The sequence below is a fragment of the Chaetodon auriga genome, chromosome 6 (genome assembly GCF_051107435.1).
Source record: "Chaetodon auriga isolate fChaAug3 chromosome 6, fChaAug3.hap1, whole genome shotgun sequence".
In the NCBI taxonomy this organism is placed as follows: domain Eukaryota; kingdom Metazoa; phylum Chordata; class Actinopteri; order Chaetodontiformes; family Chaetodontidae; genus Chaetodon; species Chaetodon auriga.
Window position 1 is genome coordinate 18,388,560 of NC_135079.1, and position 22,710 is coordinate 18,411,269.

A 22,710-nucleotide genomic window follows, 5' to 3' on the forward strand; every position below is an offset into this window, starting at 1 on the left:
GAGCAGCGGCACCTTCCTGTTTTCATCGAAGACATTTTAACACATCAGGCCAGAACAACTATGGCTTTCATATTTCATACTTAAATCTAAGCTTATGAATAATAAAAGAGTCGCCCCTTTCACATTTTCCCCGTATTGATTTCACATGCATTGCAAGGTTTGCCGGTCACACATTTGTCCATTCTTTCGACATTCTTCCATTTTTTTTTTTTTCTTCTCTTAAGGGGAAATTATTACACAGACAAACACACATCAGGACTTTTTTTCCCCCTGCGGCTGTTTTTGAGTAACGACTGCATGCTCAGTTTGTCACAGATCAGAAGCAAAGGTCAATCAGATAGAATACAGTTGTCCTTTGTGTCTCTCTTTCCATCCCTCGCCTGGTCTTCTCTCTTTTCACTCTCCTCTTTCCTTCCATCCCTCTGGGGCTGCAAACAGGATTACTTGGGGTTTGTGTATGACTGTCACACGAGCACACACACACACACACACACACAAACCCAGGTTTGATGTGGGGACATTTCACTGAAGTCCCCTCGACCTCCCCCCCCCCCCCCAGTGTTTCTCCTTCTTTTCCCATTGAGAGGGAAACTGTGGGTGTAATGGGTTGTTCATGTGCGTAAGAGGAGTATGTTTACATCACTAGCTGTGTGGGGCCTCGTCCCAATATTCCTGGATGGCAGCTTGATTCAATTGGGAGCACGGTGAAGATGATGGCAGAGCGAGGGAAAATATCCACGCCTTACAATTTGTCATCTAGGAAGCATAGTAGGTAACATAACCCCGGAGGCACATAATGCCTGACTGTCTTTCCCCACTTTTGTCCTTTCGGGCCAGACCTCGATCTTCTCCGTAAATCACTCAGTATGCATTAACGCACGCACGCACACACACACACACACACACACTCGCTCTCTCTCACACCAGTAGAAAGGGGCAGACAGACACACAGGAAGATCGTTTTGGCTTGGAGCGCAGAGAGACCGAGGGGACATGGGTTTTTGCCTCTGCTGTGGTGCGACGTATATATTTCAAACAAAAATATGAACGCTCTCTGCCAGCACTTTCTCTCATTGCGGAAATGTGTCCAGCAGACGCTTGACACACGCGTGCGCACACACATACGTACACACACACACACACAGGGTGCGGCCTGCTGCCAACAATAAGACTTGTTTAACGAGTCTCAGCGCTTTGTTGATTTCAATCTTGGGGCTTTGTTGTTTTTGTGAATCGCGCTCTCTCTGGCCGGTATTAATCTTCGCCGTGTGTATACACAAGGTGTCCAGTGCTGCTCCGTATAACTGGGAACTGTCATGCGACAACATTTGGTTCAAGTTGGGTGAAGTCTTGTTTGGCTCACTGCTTCATTGTTCCTCCCGTTGCCAGGTCTGGTGTTTATAGCGCTGTGGTAGACCCCTTCCCCCATCACCCCTGCTTTGCTCTTCCTCCTCTCCCAGTCACTTCCTCACATCCTACACCCCCATCATTCTCCCCGCTGCCTCCTTCTCCTGCTCCCCACTCCTCCTCCTCCTCCTCTTACTCCTGCAGCAAACTTCCCTTGACCTGGTCCAGTGTTTGTGTTCTGGATTCTGCGTTCCTCGATGGCAGTGTGTGCGAGTGCACAGAGACACTGAGGGTCTTGGCAGGGCTGTCGGTTTCCAGGTGCTTCTCTGGTGTTTGGCAGCTCTCTGCTTGTGCCTGACTATGGCCTCTCCTCCTCATGGGTCTGTACTCTTGTCTCTCTTCCTGTATTACTGCACTCACTAGAAAACCTCCTGTAGTTTGCAGTATAGGCGTTGCCGCAAGACAGGAACACAAGAACAGGGTGGCTTTTCTTTTGATTTAAGGTTGTGCATGGTTTGCTTGAGCTGCTCCTCAAAGCTGGTATCAGAGAGTTTAGACTCAAATGGCCAGGTTTTAGAGAGTAACATGAATACAAGTCTGTGTAAAGTATCATACCAAAATAGTAGTTTCCATAATAGTTGTGTTTTGATATAGCTAGATGCCTGGTCATGCCAGTATTGTCAGATTGGACATGTCAGACTCAACTGTGGTTCACATACATAAAGACTGGGTTGTGGTTAATGTCTTAATGCAATAACGTCTGGATATTTGTAGACTAAAAGCCAGCCAGTCTCTCCCCATTAGGGTGGCTTGTTTTTCACTGAAAACTTCAAATTAGGATTAGTCAGTAACTAAGAAACACTGGTGAAAGGTGGACTGCGGTCTCTGCAACCAATAAAAAGTAAATAGACTGTGGCTTATTTGGGCTCATTGTTTTTGGCTAAAAAGCCAATTTATTGGGGTTTATTTTGAAATAAACATGTGACACTTTTCAAAACTGAATTATACAAAAAATGTAGATGGAAAATGGACTTAAGAATACTTTTTGCAGGATGAGCATTGTGTAATTTAACTGTTTGTTCATATATATGTACTTTTAATTTAAGGGACTCGATCTGGCACACGATCAGCTGCTCATTTGCATTTTCTCCACATTTGTCTCTTCACTTTCTGTTAATACAGGCAGATTATTAGCTGTCAGTTTTGCTTGAAGTCTGCTATTAACAGTGTCCTCTGGCACAACAGATGTCCCATGTATGGGGACATCGAAATAGAGAAAATGAGTTTAAAACTACTTTGCTGCTTTTAACAATGTTTTGTTTTGGTTTGGTTTTTTTTCCCTGTCAACCTTGGTTAAACCAAAAATGTTTCGTGATGTAGGCTCATTCCAGTGCCGACTAGTCATGAAGTACGGAGCATCTTAGACAGACTTCTTACCCCTAATTTCCACCAGGCACATAAGGTCCACGCTCCGTCCGTGACGTGTGTTATGGAGCTGGTCGCTGCCATTCTAGTTGATGAATTCATTTCCACCGTGTGTGTAGCATCTCCGCTTCAAAGGTGCTCCAGAAGCGTACATGCTGAATCTATTTCAGACCCCTCAATGTGCACAGAGCAGATTGAGCCAGACGGGAAGTCAGACACAGGAATGATGTCAAGAATCCAGTAAAATTTCAAAATGAGACTCCTGATTGTACATCAGCAATAAATGCAATGAAAACAGACAACAAAAGAAACCATTTAACCTTGAAGGCTACCCACCCATGGTAGAAGCACAGAAATCACCAAATAAACACAATCTGACCAAGTCAACAAAGACTGGCAGGGAAAACACTTTGCTTCTGACATGCGTGGTGGTGATTGGACGTGTGGAGGACGGAGCAAATATGCGTCACATAGGCGACGTCACAGATACGCGCCTGGTGGAAATCTCGGGTAAGCAGCATGTATCCAGTCACTGTTTTACGAGCTGAGGTCCACTGAGCATCCAATCCTCATGCATTTTAGCCTTTTGTCTTATATTGGTGTCTTCCTGTTTTTACCTGGTCATAACCTGGGCAGCAAAAGACAAAACGCATGCAGACGTGCACCTGAGCGAACCCATTTATACATGCAAGGGTCTAAACACACAAGAATGATACCAAGGGCTCCTGGTTTAGGTTGTCTTGGTGCAGCACATTTTGGAAGTAGACAAGGCCAGCTCCATTCTGCATCTTTGGCTGAGCGAGCTTCATGTTGTCTCCCCCTTTGGGAATTAAACCATGCTATGTGGTAATTATATGCATGTTTCTCTTGGTATTTTGGGGGTTGGAGACAGACAAAGTAACGTTCACATCAGAGCCAGACCATTCCTTAACGCCTACACACTGACCCCAAACAAAATATTTCACATATTTAAACAGAATAGTTGATTGACAATTGTGTTCATGGAAGCAATTCATTTTATAGTGGTAGGCCTTTATATGAAATAATTTGGAAGGTTATGAGTCACATAATGACATGTGACTATTTGTCATTGTGAAGTGGAAGCTGTTGTTTGGTGTAAACGGCAACGTTAGCGATCATTAATCACTTTGGGAACATTTGTGAGGATTAGCAGTTTGCTCAAAATCCAAACACTTAGTGATAAAAGTGACACATGTGAGTGCAGTCACATCACAGGCTGTTATAATCCGCCTTTCTATGAGTCGTTTAAGGACAGCAATGATTTGGCTCCAGTTGAGATTGATAACAGTGCATTCTTGTTGCCAGGTGTCCATGGGAGAGGCTGAGAGGGATAGGCTATGGATATGTGTGCATGCCTGCACCCACTGACCTGTTATTTTTTTGTGTGAGGACGTGCAAGCATGCATGTGTGTGCTGTACTGTACTCCACGGCGGGCCTGACACAGACTACTGTTGGGCCAGTGATGCATTAGCCATGGCCAGAGATGGGTTGGTATGGAATAAATAATGGATACCATCCTTTCCCTCTGAATAAATCAAGACCAGAGAAATGGAGAGAGATGAGAGATTAAATGTGGGAGAGAGTTGGAGAAATTGAATGCCAGAGTGAAAGAGAGCGTTTGTGTAACTGGAAGAGGAGTATAGAGGGAGAAGAAGCGTCCTGAATTCCAAATCAGTATCTCACTTGTCGTCTCTGTAAAGTAGAGAAAATTTTTTTGTTGTTGTTGTTGGTTTCTGAAGTGATTCAAATGAGAAAATAACCAACTAATTCCTCTTATTAGGCGACGGTTTCTTTTCTCATTTCCTCTCTTTTTTTTTTTGCCTTTGTATCCCAGGCCCAGGGCCAGACGTTCACCTTCCCCGACATCTTTTCGACTAAAGAACAGAAGGTGGCGGAGGGATCCATGGAGGACATTCAGCAGAAGTTCATGGAGGACGAGAAGCAGAGGCAGAAACTTGACCCCAGGAGAGGAGGGGTCACCGAGTGGTTCGGACTCTGAGACAGCCCACTGACCGGGAGCTCTGGGCTCGTATGTGCGCGTGGGCGTTTCGTTGGGAGCAACATGCGTTGATTTACAACGCGACTGTTGTGACGTCACTTCTATTTCTGTAAGAAAACACTCACAAGTGTGTAGGAAAGAAGAATGAGCGTGTGTGTGTGTGAGACTGGAGACGTGTTTGGTGTGTGTGTGCTTGTGCGTGCGTGCGTGCGTACGCGTGTGCATGTGTGTGTGAGAGTTTTCAAGGCTTCGGTCCAGTAACCCGAGCCAGAACAGAATCACAAGAGGAGGAGAGTGGCCCAGCTCCATCTTTCATGAAACCAGCCCACTGTACATAATCTCCATCACCTCAGATGACCTCCTCTCCTTCCTCCTCCCACTCATCCCATCCCACCCCATCCCACCCCCTTCTCCTTTTACTCCTCCTCTTTGGCACTTCTGCCTCTGCACCTCCTCTTTCGTTGTCTCTCCTCTTTCCTCAGGAGTTTTCCTTCCTTCTCGTCCTCTGCTGTCCCTCTTTCTCCTTGTCCCTGTCCCACACTCCTCTTCCTCTGCCGCGCTGGGGAGTGGTATATTGTGGTATCCCTAGTAGCCCTGACTCTTAGCCAGTTGGATCAGACTACCTGGACAACCCACATACTTTGCTCTTTTATGAGTTTGCCTTGGATTAATTGACCACTTTAGGTAAACAACAATTGAGATGTTGTTTCAGCAAAAGCAACGATATGGAATTTGCTGGAGTGTTTTATTATTTTGCGGTAGCGCCTCCTGCCATAACTCTTGAGAGAAGATTGTACCCAATGTTTGTGTGTGTGTTTGCCTAGCGCGGGGGACTTGCCAGTGAATATGTCTAATTGTAAGTGCTGTTGGAATAAGAACTAATAAACGGTCACTTGTCCAAAAATGCTCTGCTTACTTTTTCTTGTGTTCTCCTCGCCTCATCTCCCACGGCTGCTGCGCTCAACAACTGGCACTTCAAGACACTGTTCACCACACAAGCTGGCCCAAGCGTGTGCCAACGTGGTCTGGTAGCTGTTTTGACAAAGTAATGATCTGTGTTTGAATCGGGCCACTTGAGGACTGAGCTCTCTTACGGTAATAAGGCCCATAAAGGGGAGGGACCTCTCCTGGGCTCGCTCAGAACCTCCATTATGCTGAGAGGCCAAGGTTACAGTAAGTGTCCCCCAGCCATGACCACTAATGCTGGCTGGCTAACACAAAGGTCCCGTCCCTGACCTCACCCAGCAAACTCAGCTATCACTAAGGAGAATGTCAATATTGATCCTGTTGGCCCATTGTCTGCTGCCTGGAACCACTCACCCCCTGCGTCGCTATAAAGCAATCTGATTTGGAACAAAACGAGCCTCCTGTTACACAGCCACTCCATTTCTTTTCTGTCTGCCTCACTCTCACTTTTATTTTCCTGTTTCCCTGCTCCTTCTGTCTCTGTTGCCCAGTCGGGACCTCCAGAGAAACAGCTGCTTAACCAGCAGAGAGGGAGACCAAATTCCTGTTCTTGCTCTCCTCTTGGCCTGAACAGACCCCACATGAAAGTTGGGAAATCAGGTTCTGTTGTTTGCCAATAAAATCTTGTCCCTGTTCCCCTCCTGTTCCTTGTCATGGGAGTACCCCATGCCTTCAGACACACATTTGTACATACACAGCGCAGCCATTAACCCGGCACTGAGGTGCTGATATTATTACACCATTTTATGACCAGTTCTGGTTATGTATTGTTTTGGACATGTTGGGTACTGCCACTTAAAGTCACATAGATGCCACATTTTATAGTGTGTAAACACGCTGAGACACACACTGGTTAATGAGCTCATCTGTTGATCACACAGGCAAATGTCTCTTAGTCATTTTAGCTCTTTATGAAGACCAAGTAAACAGGAACAACTTACTAACTGATTAAAAACAAACAACAGAAAATCATTCGGGGGTGGAAGAAGTAAAACAAATGAAGTCATAGACAGTCGTAGTCAAAGAGATCAAGACATACAATGTAACATGATAGTCTCTCGACAGACTGGTCTCCGAGTGATTCAGATGTTTAGAGAAGTAATTCTCGAAATCATTTATATTCTACTGGAAATAAAATGAGGACGATATGATTTGATTTCTACCCATGATGATAATTTTGCTGACAATATGATTTGGGATATTATTCTAATCAATAAAAATGTTACATGAGCTAAAGAAGGATAGACTTTCGTTTTTAAGTGATAACATCTGTGAGGGATTGGCCAAGATTGCGTAGTGTTTGGACGTGAATAAAACAGATGATTGTTTCTCTTTTCAGACAAAAGCGCGAGTCGGCCCCAAAATGCAATATTTACCTCAAAACGTGCCAGGTGACCCCCGTCTCACACGAGCCATCACCACCGGCAGGAAGCTCCCTATTTATAAGGTGTGTTAGTCTGGTGTGGTGAGCAGTGTCTTGCTGGTAAGTGAGCTCCGGTCACTTTGGAGACAGACAGTGGGGCAGAATCCTGGCTGTAACACTCAAACTCCATCAGGTGTTTACTCATGTTGCAGCCTATTCACTTTGAGATCTACAAAAACAAGGAATGTGAGAGCAGTGTGGCAGTCAGAAAAATGAAAAAATTAGCATATTTGAATCAATTGGCTAGCCTGACTCTCAAATGCACTTAACTGTCCTTCACATTAGATCCAGAAGACACTGAACCTGACACAGGTGATCCAGGTGATTCCCTTTATGGAGGTCGTATGATAGAGTTGGAGAGGGTTAGGGTTAGAGTTAGACTGTAACTCTTTCTTTTTGCATTTTTTTTTCAGAGAAGTGACAGGAAATGAAGGCATGACATGCAACAAAAATCCCTGAGCAAACTCAAAATTGGGGACATAACAAATACATGGTCGGCATCTTAAATCCCCAGACCAGGATGCACCGGCTAAAGCACTTTCAATAAACAATACTAATTAAAATGTACAGTGATGTGCGTTGAACGATGAATTACTATATAAGCTGTTGAGACTAATAACGTCAGTGATACAATGAACATGCAGAAGGAGGAGCTCCACTTTATGTAAGCAGGTGTTTGGAGCTCCTGTCGGAGCGGATCAGACCAGTCTTCGCTGGCAGAGACTGGTCACTGTCTCCTGCAGAGGGCTTAGACCTAAAGTCACAAAGGGAAGCACAGACTCGTGTTTTTAAAATTTCCCTCATGGAAGTTTTTTTTTTTCCCTCAACACTGTCGTCAAACAAACCCGTCTGCACTGTAAGTATTCTGCACCAACTCCAATGCTCTAAAACATATCGACTGCTAAATGGCCTCAAATAGCCTTTTTTTTTTTTTGTCTTGGAGCTATATGCACTCCTCCTCTCTTCCATGGTCTCCCCATGCCTCTTCCTTCTCTTCATACCCAATAAAAAGCTGCATGCACAACGTGTCTCCCCCGTGTCTGGCCCTGTCCATGCAGCTGGCAGCCATTTCCATGTTTGTTAACACAGTGTTCTCCCTGCCTGTCCGATGATGCTGTGTGGCTGGAGTGTGAAGGAACGGGAGAGGATGGAGGGATGGAGAACAACGAGTGAGCCGCGAACATCCTATTTCAGCTGAACTCGGGATGACTGTAGGCAGCTACAGATTTATAGGGATCTGTGTGTGCTGAACAAGATGCATGGTATATTGTAATGCACCACACGTCGTGTAAGTGCAGAGGGAGGGAATGCGAGCATGTGCGTGCAAGACGCAGAAAGCCCAGAAAGGATGGAGTGAGAGAGCAGATGGAGGTGAGGGAGAAAGTGAAGAGGGTGAAGTGAGAGTGAAAAAGAGATGACATCACTGAGAAAATGCTGAGCTGGATTCAAGGGCTACTGGATGAAAGAGGTCTACTCCCACAGTGCACCATCTCTCTCTCTCTCCCACCTTTTTTTTTTCCTCTCTCATGAGATGTACAGTGGAGGTCGTGTTCCCATCCCTACACGGTTAGTTAATGGAAGGGGGGTTGAATATTTTAAACAGCCCTTCACTCTCCTCCTTTTCCCCTCCTTACTCCTCTCTCTCTCTCTTTTTTTTTCTTGTCGGTTGTGCATTAGTCAAGTGCACACATGACCCTGTTTCTGCTACTGCAGTCCACACTTGGAATCTGCATGACATCATGCTGTATTTTTGGGATTAGTGGGATGAGTGGCGGTATAGTTAGTGTCCTCCCTGACTCTCTATGGCCTCCCTCAGAAGGCAAATCTCCTCCTTGCTGGCTGGAGAAACTGCCCACTTGCAAGGGAACTCTTCACCTACAGATTCTCCCCTGCATCTTGCAGCTGTTAAGGAATTTAAGATCAAGTAATGCTGCTGATAAGGTTATGTTCATCTCATGGTTATGTGGTCATTGGGCCCGCCCTGTGAGAGGATGGCTGTGCGTGCGTGCAAAAAAGAAAGAAACAGAGAGCTTCATATAGACTGTAGTCTGCTGCAACTAATAACAAAAGAGGATTTAAATTGAAAGCTTTGCTGTGCACATTCACAAAATTCATCGCCAACTGTCTGTAAAATTACACACACTCATGTAGTTACACAGTTACTACCCCTACCAGCCTCTTGTGCAGACGCACACACTCCCACACACTCACTTGTATTCACTAAGACAACCGGGGTTGCCTGCTGAGGATTCTGACGGCCTCTCTTGGACCAGCGCCATACACATTCCTCCTTCCCCAGGTTGCCATTGGCTCATGTGAGCTCAGCCAGTGCACTCTGTCACCCCATTAGTGTGTGTATGTATGTGTATGTGTGTGTCTGTTTCATTGTGAGTCCATGTACCCTATGTACCCTTACGCGAAAAAAAGTTATAATCTTCCGTTTCTCCAAGAATTTACTACTACACACACACACACACACACACACACACACACACAGACAGGCACACATGACGCTCGTGTTCATGCCTCATTGTGAACCGCACACACATCCATAAAATGTACCCTGACGTGGCCCCTCAGTGTATATACACAGCCATACTGTACTCACATCTATACACTTGTTGGCTCAGAGCCAGGAGTAACAACCGAAGGAGGACACTGTAGAAAACATATGGACCGCCTGTTTATTGTTGCTTAGATTACAAAGAATCAGTCTGCTTTACTGTTCAGCTCGTATTTTCTAGTATTAAAAAGGTACGACAGATAATCTCTGTCGTCAGTGGGTATGAGACGCACGCTTCTATGCAATTTTCACCTTTTTGTGAACCAATAAAATCAGATCCAGTGTTTACACTGAAATTGCGGATGTTGAATGTCATTAATTGACATTCAGGCTTGAAAAGAATGAGATTTAATTTAACAACATGTATAATGTTCATTCTTTATCTTGAAGTTCATTGGCAAATGGCAACAGGAATATTCAGTTCTTTTATGTCTCGCTTATGGCTGACTGTGCTGAATGCAGTTTGGAGGTAGTTTACTTGAGTACAGCTGTGGAGGTACTCAGATCTACTAAGCTACTGCGGTAAAATTGCAAATATGATCAGCAAAATTTGTTATTATATAGTGTATTTATGATATAATGTGCTATATTTATGTATTTATTTTACTATTATCATAATAGCATTAAGATTTAAACAGTATTTCAATATTGTAGCATGTGAATTTTACTACTTAATATACTGTTGGGTTGTTAAATCTACAATTAATCTTATTTCCTAACATGTTTTATATGTAGAATCTCTGACCTTAGCTCGTAGCTATGACTGAGATACATGTAAAAAGTGCAATATTTGTGAGTGGAGTATAAAACAGCATAAAGCAGAAACACAAGTACCTCAAAAGTTTCCTTAAGTAGAGTACTTTGTTACTTCCCACCACTGCTTGAGCTTGCCAGTTGTCATTAATTACTGCGCCACATTTTAGAGGGAAATATTGTGTTTTTAATGCCACTACATCTGACAGCTAGTTAGTTTCCCTGTAGATAAAAATGTTGGTGTATTGTTTTCAATGAAAGTCCCCAACACAATACAAAGTAGCTATTAGCTCCACAACCAGCTGCAAGATTAAAATGCTTGTTACACATAATGCCTCAATAATGTTTCATCATATAATCAAATAACCATCCGCTACAGTGCATAATAAGTACTGATGCTTTTCATTATTGTGTTCCTACTCAAGTTAAAGATCTGATGTTTCTTCCACCACTGTTTGTAGATTTTGTCAACATCTTGCCCTAGTATGGTTTGCGTGAAGCATCTTATTGCTTCCATGCTCGTCAACTGGTTTTCAGTGGAACACAAAGGATCAATCAGTAAAGCCAGCCATGTCGTATTCTGGTTTCTTCAGCCGTTCTGGTGCTTAATAAAAGCTGAATGCTGTTTTCCAACTTGTGCTTCTCCGGAGATCCTCCCGTCTTTGCCTGTCACAACATCAATTAGGATCAATTAGACATCCTGACAATAGAGGATGGCACATGCCAGCCTTCATCACTGAACGGGCGGTAGCAGGGTCTTTGATCTGTGTTTGCGCTGAAAGATTTGTTTGTGGTGACACAGAGGGGGAGGAGCTATCGGGCATTGTTTTTTTGTGGCATAGTGTTTGTAAGGCTTACGCACAGCTGTCTGTCTGAAAGAGGGGAAGAATGTCTCCCGACACTCCATTTCAGCTTATCTGCTATTAACACAACGCTCCTCTACCGGCTGGGTGGTCCCTGTCCCTGCCAGCTGTTCAACACATACATTTGCATTTTAAACAACTTAATAGTGATACGTATGTAAGACGAGCAAAGGACGAGATGGGACTTGGTGTGATGATGCAGTATGCGTGTGGTGCGGGGAGAGAAAGAGAAGGATTGAATGGTTCAAATGGATTCAATTGTCATAACAGAATAACAGAAATCAACTGGGGCTTGGCCACCCATCTGGACCACAGAGCACTGAGCCCTGGTCTGCACACATACACATATGTGCACTTGTGCAGCCAGTGAACCCCTCACTGGTGGAATCGTACTGGCTGGAGGCTGCGCCAAGTCAATAACACAGACTGATCCCTGATGCTGAACTTCCTGGAAGTCCCGGCTGGTCTCAGCGCTTCATGTACCTGCTCAGTGCTCCAGCTGCTCCTTGGCTGCATGGTGGGCTGGATGGGGATCAGCGGGTCTATCATGGCTCTGTGTCTGCCTGCAGGTTACTCTGACTTGAAACATGGTTCAGAGGAGATCAGGCGAGAGGAGAGACCATGGGAACAATGAGCCTCGGAGACTCATTTCCTCCAAGCAATGAAATCTGACTTACTTTAACACAAGTTTCTTCTCATCACACACAATCAAACCAGGGTCACTAATCACTTTATATCACCCAGGGAGTAGAACCTCAAGGTTCTACATTCTTCTTACATGCCGATGCACAGAGGGTAACATGATTGGTGTAGTGGTGATGGTGTGTATAGGGCTGACACAGTACATGCTAATAACACATCAACACAGACATGCTTACTTTTTACCACGCGTTTGCATAGATAACCGGCAGTGTAGTGAATGTAATTGTTCACGACATACTTGCCTGTATATTATTTATGTTATAGAAGGATACCAATGGATGGCTTACTAAAGAAATCACATGGTATAGAACTTCAAGATCTGCATGGTGTAAACAATTAAACATGGCGACACTCGCATACTAAAACGTTCGTTCTGAAATCACAGCAGAAAATTGACAGTGGTGCCATTATTGATGGTATATAAAGCCCCTAAATTAAGCAGGTTGTGACAATGCCAAGTATGATTTTCTTGTTCTGCCAATGGGAGAAACTGATGATGAGAAATACCACAAGTATTTTAGAATGTTAGCTACACAACACACACAGGCATCTGCCACCACTCCCACACTGCCCCTGCACTGCCCCTACTGTCCATGTGCATATTGCATCTTAAATAGACGTAGGGTGAATTTTTGAGGACATACACAACCAATGTTCCAAACAGATACACGATGCACCAAGCAGCCGCCAAGTGCCTGTGAATGTGGCGTTGAGAGCCAGCCTACCACATCTCTGAGGGCCTGCCTTCGCTCTCATTGTCAAACAGACATCGTAGGGGGAGCTGCAAAAATGCCACCTGGGTTTTAGTACCCCTGTTGTTTACACACAAACACAGTTACACAAACACATTCTCAGACTGGAACACATTCGTTTTGTTGATCCTGGTCATTCACATAGACAGGGGTGTGAGAGAGGGGTGAAAGTGCTGTAAAGCAGTGAGCCATTATAAAGAGGAGTCAGGGAAAATATTGGAGAGCTTGAATTGGTGAGAGGCAGATGAACAGAGAGAAAAATAGACTGAGATTTAGAAGCTATAGGTCTTGGTTTTGGGGATTAGGTTGGATGGCGTATGACAACAAGCCTAACTCATCTCTGGTTAAATGGCTGTTGGCCACTGGCTCGTTTTTTAAACATCTTCCCTCCTGTCTTACATCTTGTTTCACTGCCAGCCCTCAGCTGCGCAGTGCTTACGTCAGAGGTTCCCGCTGTTAGCCATCACTTAGCCAACATAATGACAGAACTGCTCACCCAGCCAAAGATAGATCAGCCTTTTCTGGCTTGAATCCAACCTGCCCGGCAGGTCTTTTGTGGTCTGCATTTACTGAACAGGGCTCGACTTCCCTGGCCTAGCTTTGACCATCAGACTGGCCAGGGTTGAGCAGACACTGAGCTTGATGACCATGTCCTTGCTGGTTCTGTTTCAACAAAGGGTACTCAGCTAGTGCGACCTGGATTTGACTGTCTGGCTGCCACTAGGCCTGGGTTCACTAGACAGAGCTTGACTTGTATGGCCTGAGTTCATCAGATGGAGTCCAACTTTTCTGGCCTGAGCTTGTCAGACAGGGCTCAACTGGTGTGGCCTTGGTGGATACAGGGCCTGGGTGATTGAGGATGTGTTTGTTTCCCAGGCAGCAAGCAGGCAAGGTGGCGGCATTGCTCCTGCACAGCCAAGGACTTGGTGTGGGGGTGAGAGAGCCAAAACAAACTACTGTGATTGCCTCCCATATGCCCTCCTGACCTCTGCGTTGCAATTGCCAGGCAAAGAGAAGGAAAAAGGGGTGAGGGGAAAAGGGAAGAGTTGTTTTAGGGAAGCGATGAAAGCAGGATGGGCGTACGAGAGGTTGTGGCTCAGGTTCGAGATGGGGGAGGCAGGAGAGGTCACTTAAGTACTCAGGCTCATGACCCTTAACTTGACTATGTGTCTATGTGCACAGTAAATCTATCTATCTATCTATCTATCTATCTATCTAATTAAAAATCTTTCATATTTTTATTGTTGATGAAATTAGAATTGTTAATAGCCGATGGAGAGGGAGAGAGAGGCAAAGAAGAAACAAAGAGAAAAGGAAGGAATAAAGGGGGAAATGGACAGGGAGTGAGAGAAAGGGAGTCTTGTCGTCTGAGAGGTGGTGTGGTTCGGGTTAGGTTGTGGTTGAAGCCTTGAGAGAGCGGGAGGGGAGAAAGGGGGAGGCGCAGGGGGCGAGCAAGGCAGCGCATACCCGCAGCATTCAAATGGAGCTCCCATTGGGAGGTTTTACGCTTCAAAATGGTTTCCTGTGACGTGGATTGTGTGTTTGATTTGAGCTTTGAGGGGTTTGTGTTATTCTCGGGAGGGGAGAATCTAGCACGCTCTCATTTCCGCACTACCAACAGCCAGCAGAAAGTTGGCAAGCCGAAACAGGGGGATTGTAAAGACAGATTTTTCTCTCCCTCCTCGTAAGAACCACATTTTTTTTCTGCTTTCACTTTTTTTGCCATGTTTTTCTGCTGAGCCTGCTCCAGGACTTGCTCTGCATATTGATGGATTGTTCTTAATAATTGGACTTGCTCAGACCTGTGTCCTTCCACGATTTTCCCAGGCTGCCTGATTTTCTGCTGATCATAAAACGCGCAAAAAATGTGTTTATGCTCCGATGTGCGTGCACATTTGCACCCTGTCACACATGTGCATGCCTGCAAAAATGTACAAGCAAGTTTGCACGTATACAAGTACGCATGCTGTCAAACACATGCCTTGGAACTAATTGCAAACAATGGATGCCAGCTGGGCAGTAGGTGTAGCAGGCAGCACAACTCGGCCCAGATTGATTTGTTTTTTCAACTGGACTGGAAGGGAGAGACAGAGAAGCAGACGAGTGAATGAGGAAAAGTATGGAGGAGAGAGTAGGTAGAGGAGACGCGAGGGTCACCACAGAGGGAGGGAAGGGGCATACGCTGAGGCAGCGGGAAGCCACCTCTAAGACCATGACAGCCAGTCATACAAACCATCAGAGAGCTTACTGTTCTGCCAACTACTGTACTTCCCAGAGCCAAGAAAATGACAAAAATCAACACTGGATGTGTTTGTGTTGGGGGAATATCCGTGGAACCCCACTCTCTTTCCTGATCAGCAGTTTTCTCTTTCTCTCTCTCTCTCTCTCTCTCTTTCACTTTCCCTCTCTCCCTTTTTCCTCTCTCCTTCTCACCATCCCTTCTGTCTTTATTTTCTTACTGTAAATACTGTACTGTATATACCCTCTGCTCGTGTAAGAGGACAATTATCATAACAGCATCTCTACTGTGTGGCGCACATGGAAAAGCTAACTGCTATGGGCCAATTTTCTCCATGGAGTTATGTAAATAGTTCTGATGGAATGAGTGGGCTTTCCCCAGTATGTGGGGGCATAGCGGGGTCTGAGGGGTTCCACTATTGCCTTAATCCTCACCCTCGGCATCAGTAACCCCTTTGTCAACCATGTTAGCAGAAAACTGCCACTTATTGTAGTTATCCTAACAGTTATGTATCCACATAATAACATGCTGCAGCACAAGGCCATCAATTAGCTCCTTGTGGGACTGTAGCTGTCTTCAAGGACCTATTGATACCTGTGCTTCTGTTGGAGGTGTAGGTGTATGTATGTCCACCAAGGTGTTTGGCGCAGGCCTATGTCTCATGGAACAAACAGTTACAGTCTATGTCGGGAATCGTAAACCAGTCAGACGCTAAAGTGCAACACACACCAGGTGCGTCAGGTAGTGTTATGTCATTTGATGGGCATCAGCCGTCGTAACACACAGCAGATGTGCTATGCAGTCACAAGCAGTAGCGATGGCATTGCAGTTGAGATGTTTCAGTCTGGGGAACAAATGGAACTGTTGTTTTTGCATAGCTGAATTGTTTCAGTGCTGGGAAATAGGACAGTGACGTATTCTGATACATTGATGTGCATCAACATCAAGACGCCGCCACTGTGTGGGCTCACTTAGAAAACAATGGGTGACTTGGCTCGACATGCGTCATACACCACCGGTATGTGTTGTCCTCAAATGCCAACAAACATCTTTCACATACACACTTGTAGGTGCCCACAGAAACACTCACATTGTGCTGTGGGTATAGTCTATCTGGCCTATTTGTGGTCTTTCTGAATGGGTCACCTGTCCAGGGGGCCCAAAGGGTGATGTATTATTGGCATTTCCTGTTGAAAAGTCAAAAAGCTTAATCAAAGGGATGTCCTGATCACATTTGTTGCTCCTGACCCCATTCTGAATCATTCAGTATTGAGTATCCGCCTGCATACAGGCATTCCTTTTTCCTTGTTAAAGTTTTTTTTTTGAGGAGTTTTTCATTTTGAGGGTAAAGGATAGAGGGTGTCATACTCTGTACATATTCTAAAACCCATTGAGGTTAATATGATTTTGGGCTATATGAATGAAATTGACATGAGTTGACTCCTCTATGTTCCTTCACGTGAACATAATTTTGGAACTGAAGTAACAGATTTTTGCATTTATTTGTACACTACTAACAGTCATTAATATTTATGATTTAAATGAAAATATATTTTATCCTTTGCATGTATTTATCCCCAATCACACATTTATGGATGTTTGGTCAGACCAGTCTTATTCCCCGGTTGTCAAATACTGATGTTTTGTCACGTCCCTTTGCATCTGGGCTTTCAACTAACTCCAACCTAAACCCATCCGTGGCAACAGTAAATGCTCATATCAAGGTGACGTAGTATAAAGAATGAGAGAGTCCACAAATGGAGGAGATCAGGGTGGATGGATGGGTCAAACACTGGGATTCATGTCACAAGGTGGAACCTTGCCTGTTGCCAGTCAATGCGTTTATGTCTTTGGGTAACACTTCATCATAGGTCAGTTAATGATGTTACTGAGTAAATGACATGTGTGTCCACTTGAAAGACCACTGGGAGGAGAGGGTATTTTAATGTTAATAATTCACATAAATTAGCCTGGCCTGCCTTCAAATGATGGACCGTGTAACTAGCATAAAGTAATGATGGAAGTGGTGCCAAAGCCGACCTGTTTTATTTCTCTGGGCTTGTAGTAAAAGGTTGTGTAATAAACACAAGCAGCTATCAGCAGAGACAGCAGTTCTGCTTAACCACAGTCATGTAATTAGTTCAAATTGAGTCACATTGAACAGGCGACCAAACAGGAAAATAAAGTGTGTTAACAACAGAACAAGTGACAGAAATACATTTACTGGAGAGTCAGTAAGGTAGTTGTGTATGTCAGGTGCGTCCACTTTGATGCAGACGGACTGAAAGCCTAATTTATTTTCATGACAATGCTGATCGTTAATTAGCAACAACATATTTCCTTTCCTTTTCCTTCCCTTTCTCACTAGCTAAAAAGCAATACACTATTCTTATTTTATGCTACTAAACTGATAAAACCTCAAACCTAAAAAAGGCAATGAGGCAAAGTACCTGGATGTCCTGTTCTAGCATGCAGTAGGTACTTCCGAATGCAACCTTTTAATTGACGTATGTTTGTCACCTCACATAACGTACTTAACTAACATCACGTGCGTACTTAATTTAAAGCAAACCACGATCTTTTCCTAAACCTAACCAAGTAGTTTTGGTGCCTAAACAAACTCTTAACTGCGACCATTTCACAACATGAAGCAAGTGCTAGAAGGCTTTCTGGTAGGCGTGTCATACAGATGCTCAGGGGTACGCTGAGGGTATTTGATTGCTTTGGTGCATTTCATGTGAGTTTAATCTGTGTACCTTTCCCTATATCCACCTTTGTATGTTTATGACTGAAATAGATTATAATGTTCTCGTGTACTGCACGTGTTAAATAGCCTGTATCATTCCCACATGGCTGATAGTGGTGGTCGATGGCACACAAAAGGAAGTGAGCAGAGATGGTTGTCTAACAGTGACAGAAACTCAGCACCTGAGGAAAGACAAAGAAAAAGAACAGTCCCTGGCTGATCTCCCGTCCCGCCCCTTAACAAATTGGTTGTTGATTGTCCACAGACATCGTTGCTGGTGCTCCCCTGTACCAATAAAGCACTGCGTAGAGCAGAGCATGGGCCCTCCAGGTCTTGTTATTGTAACAGGAGTCTGTTTTGGCTGGGACTCCTGTTCTCAGCACGAAAAACAACAATAATAACATCAGCCCACAGCCCTGGGAGCTGGACCCGAGTCAGAGGCAGTCCGAGGGAGGGTGGGTGGGTGGGTGGGTGGATGCCCTGTTAATGTTGCACGTCGTGGTTCCAGTTTGACACTTCATCTCTGGTTCTGAAGTGTCTGGAACTGCTTTTGGTGCCTACTTAACGCTTAAGTGTACAGTTAGTCTAACATCCTGGCAAGTCTTGCCACTCAAAAGTGCAGTTTAGGATGTGCACTCAGGCCTAAACACTGGCCCTCCTTCCCTCTCCCCCTCTCTGTCTTTCTCTCTCTGCCTCTTTTTCCTGTATACAAAGCGGTGCTGGCCCTCATCTCAGAGAGAGATTCCTGGGTCTCCTGAAGACAAACAAAAGGGAAGGAATCCACGCAAGTCTCAAAACAAAATATTGAGGGAGTTTACACAGAGACCACACAACAACATCACAGTGGTCTAATCTATTTGTAATTAAAAAGTTTGCTCTGCAATGTCCTCATCCAGACAACAACAGATCCATCTTGCCTTGGCCTTGTTATGATCATGGCCTGTTTTTTTCCTCCTTTCCCCTTCTGTTCTCGGTTGTTGTTCCTGTAACATAATATCTGTTTGTGTGTGTGTGAAAGATCCCTCTGTTGTGTTGAAGACATCTTGAGAAGGCAGCCCATGACCCACTAAATGACTCATAAAAGAGGGACTCTATTGTACTTCTTTGACCTATCACTCTCTGTCAGTCCCAGAGTCTTTAAACTGGCTTACATAACAACCCCATCAAGGCAAAATTACAATAGACCCCGGCTTGTATTTCAATGTACATATATCTCCTACATACCATAGCTTATAGTGTGTGTATTATGGATCCATTACAGTTGCTACATTTACAACATAAATGTCTTTTTTTCATCCTTTCCCGCCCGGCTCTCCTGTGCTATGTGGTAGCCTCCAAAGGCAGAGAGAAGAGATGGAGAGAAAGAAGAAAGAAGGAAAGATGGAGAGATAGATGGAGAGAGCTAGAGGGCAGAGGCGGGCTCAGGTGACTCAGCTTTCCCCCTGGAAGCAGATTGAGGGGAGCTGTGGGTTTGAGCCCCCCAACGTTTTACTAGAACACAGGCTTTTTAACAGGAGGGAAAAACAATGTTATAGCTGCTTCCTGCACCACCGAGTGTTCCCCACCAGTAAATATAACAGGGATTGGGTCATAATGTTATGGTCTGGCATCAGGTGAATACAGTGTTTTTTCTCCCCAGCCTCCTCCTCTTCTGCTCTTTTCCATGTGGAGGAATAGGCTCCAGTGTTATAGAAATATCAGTCATCAGCGTTGTTATTGCGCACTCACTTGCTCCATCTGCAACGCTGGCGCTCAAACACACTCTTTGTGTGAGTGGACACGGTGGCTGCGCTCTCTCTCTCTCTCTCTCTCTCTCTCTCTCTCTCTCTCCTTCTCCATCTCACTCACTCCATCTTTCTCTCTGTTTCCTTTTGTGCCTGTTAAATGCTACTTATTATTTCCCAACAAGGCGGACTGGAGGAAATTCTGATGTAAAGCGCCCAGCTTACCTTCTCGCTGTCCGGAGCGTGGGCACTTTTGAGTGTTCGTGTCAGTGTTTGAGGAGATGCCTTTGTAATCTGTCATCACTGCATGAGAATGTACATTTCCATAAGTTCAGGTGAAGGTGTGTATTCATGTATGTGTGTGTAGGTATGAAGTATGTACTATTTACGGTTTGTGTGCCAGTTTTATGATACAAAGGAGCTCTGTCAGGTTCGGCAGTATGAATCAGGTTGCAGGGCAGCTGAATGTTTGACAGTAGCAGTAAAAACAAACAGAAGTTCTCCACTCTGGAAAAATCTAACGCTATGAAAATGGCAACTATGGCAATGATGGGAATCGATCCATGTTGAGTTTCCAAACTGTGTTGCATTTGGCCAGCTAGGAAAATGCCAAAGGGGTAAAAAAACATGGATATATCTGTAATGGGATACTTGCATACATGGTGTTTACATAGTATGTGTGTGAGTTAGGAACATGTGCTTGTGTGTAGTCTGATAGTATATACTGAAGCTATGACTTGCAATGCATTGCTACCAAAAGAACTGGCTGTATCTTCGTGTGTGTGTGTGTGTGTGTGTGTGTGTGTGTGTGTGAGAGTGTGTCTGCTGGCTGAGGCACGAAGGTCCTTCTGAGGTAAAATCCAATCTATTTCTGTGATCTTAGCGGCAGCTCTGTACTGCAGCAGGTCAAAGAACAGCAAAGCATTTCAAAATATCTTGACATGCAAGTCCCCTACTGCATTAATTACAGATAAAGCTTTTTGTTAAGTGTCTTGTACATGAAACACTGACTTTTACTTGGCGTAGTTTTCCACGCCGTCCAACATTCCAGTACTCTTCATGGGATCCACTTCCATATGCCTTTCCCATTTTAAAATCTTCCATCTATGCATATATAAATCCACTGGCGCAGACATTAAACATTACACAATACTGTGCCGGACCATTAGCCTGCAGATATATGACTTGTTTTGTATGCGGATGACAGGATGTAGTGCCCTGATTAATCATAGATAAATAGCCAAGTAAATGAATGCCGTGTGTAAATTTCCACTCGACCATATGCGAGGGATCACCAGCACGCTGCCTCGTGTGATTGTTTGGTATTAGATGGACAATACCATGGAGCTGGCTGGGGGTTGTTTGTGTACTGTTTTATTTGTGTGTGTGTGTGCCATGCAGTAGGTACCAGGACTAAGCCCAGGGGGTCATTTTCCTTTGGTCAGACAGACAGTCATCATTGGATCCACGTTATCTCATGTCTGGTACATCCAGATGAGAGCTGAGCAGGCAGCAAACACATTCTGCTGGCCTGAGTCATTCTGTGTATATATGTGTGTGTGTGTGTGTGTGTGTGTGTCTGTGTGTGTGCGCGTATGTGTGTGTCAGAGAGGGAGACAGAGAGATAGAGAGCTGTGTGAAAGCATGAGTGAAAGTTGTCTCTGTGCATGTGTTTTGTGTGTACATGTATGTCTGTGGAAGTGTGTGTGTGTGTGTGTGTGTGTGTGTGTGTGTGTGTGGTTGAGTTACTAAAATATCCAGCATATCCCATGCCTTAAACATGCTGACCTCATCCATGGAGGGGGTCTAATAAATTCACTGCAGGTGATGAGTGCAGAACGGTGCTCTGCAACACTTGAAAACAACTTTGCCATTTGGTTTCATTAGACGTTGTTCAAACCGGTGGATTAATGGATTGATTTTGTATGTCAAGGATAATCTCCCACTGAGGAACCCCGTATGATTTAGACCCCCTAATCATTTTTGAAACCAAAACAGCCGCTCCTACAGTACATGCAGCGATGATTCAGTCCATGTATGACGTTACTGGTCTCAGCTACGTCGGCGAAATGGTGTCTGTTTTCTGACATGGACGAAAGAGCTCCATGCTGGGAAGGAGGTGTGAACACTCAGGAATTTTAGGAACAGCAGGCTCCTGTCTCGATAGTATAATTCCAAAGAAGAGCAAAGCCTTCCCACAGCCTCCGCAGAAAGTGATCTCATCTCCGTCTATCTCTGTTATGCAGAACAGATTGTCTTATCGATAGTGATGTGGACAACTCCTACTGCATTAAGAGAGGAGTAGTACCAAAGTGAATGAGAGGGCGCTCTGTTACAGGACCCCAGTGCTGTAAGGACACACACACACACACACACACACACACACACACACACAGACCTTAAGCCCCATGCAAAGGCTGTCCCAACGCTTGTTCTGTTTCTTTTTTTATTGGACTCATGGCTGTCTGGTGGCAGGTGAAGGAACTGACTGGTTCTGCTTTCATTGGTCAGTCTAGTATCACACAGCTTATGTACTCCCTGAGGTCCTGTATTTCTGAAAAGACCAACAAGGCAAGTCGGGAAGACATCAAAGGCAAACCGGTCAACTCCCTTGTCCAGTGCTCGCCTTAATGCCCAGAAGTTCCACATTTATTGCACTCTCAACGCCTCAAAGAGAGTAAATCTAATAAAGAAACTTAAAGGGATTGATATTATCTCAAGACCAGGGTTGCTGTATTTCTAAACTATAAATAGCATGTTTGTTTTAAATATTTAAAGGGTTAGTAGTTATTTGTGCCTGAGTATCAGCTTATCTGATACTATACTAAATATGGGAACTGGGGAACTTCTGGTTCTAACTGCAGTGACAATTTTTCACAATTTTTGGGTAGTACAGTTTGAATGTTGTTGTTTCTTCAGGCCATGAGAGTGCAGGGCACACTGACGAGTCCAAGTCAAACAATACTCTCCATTATCCTCTCAAAATATTAGCTTGTAGGCTGCATAAATCGAAAAACGTTTGATTTTAAGATGTGTTTTGCCCTGTTTTACCCTTACTATTGTGTTGAAGCTCCCTGTTTATTGTTTTTATAGTAAATAATTGAAAATGACTTGGAAACAGTTTAAAAGTATTTAAATCTCAAAATGGAAGACAGTTATTAACACCATCAGGCACTAAAAGATGTC

The 22,710-nt window shown here is 44.4% G+C and overlaps 1 protein-coding gene across 1 annotated transcript in view; it reads left to right on the top strand.

Annotated features, from left to right (window-relative positions):
* The window catches only part of mrpl23 (mitochondrial ribosomal protein L23), a 35,780-nt gene extending 30,088 nt beyond the window's left edge, over window positions 1-5,692 (top strand). The window contains exon 5 of the mRNA XM_076732827.1: window positions 4,629-5,692. Within this exon, the coding sequence (XP_076588942.1) occupies window positions 4,629-4,793 (165 nt within the window). The 3' untranslated portion in view covers window positions 4,794-5,692. The remainder of the gene's footprint in view (window positions 1-4,628) is intronic.
* The last annotated feature ends 17,018 nt before the right edge of the window (window positions 5,693-22,710 follow it).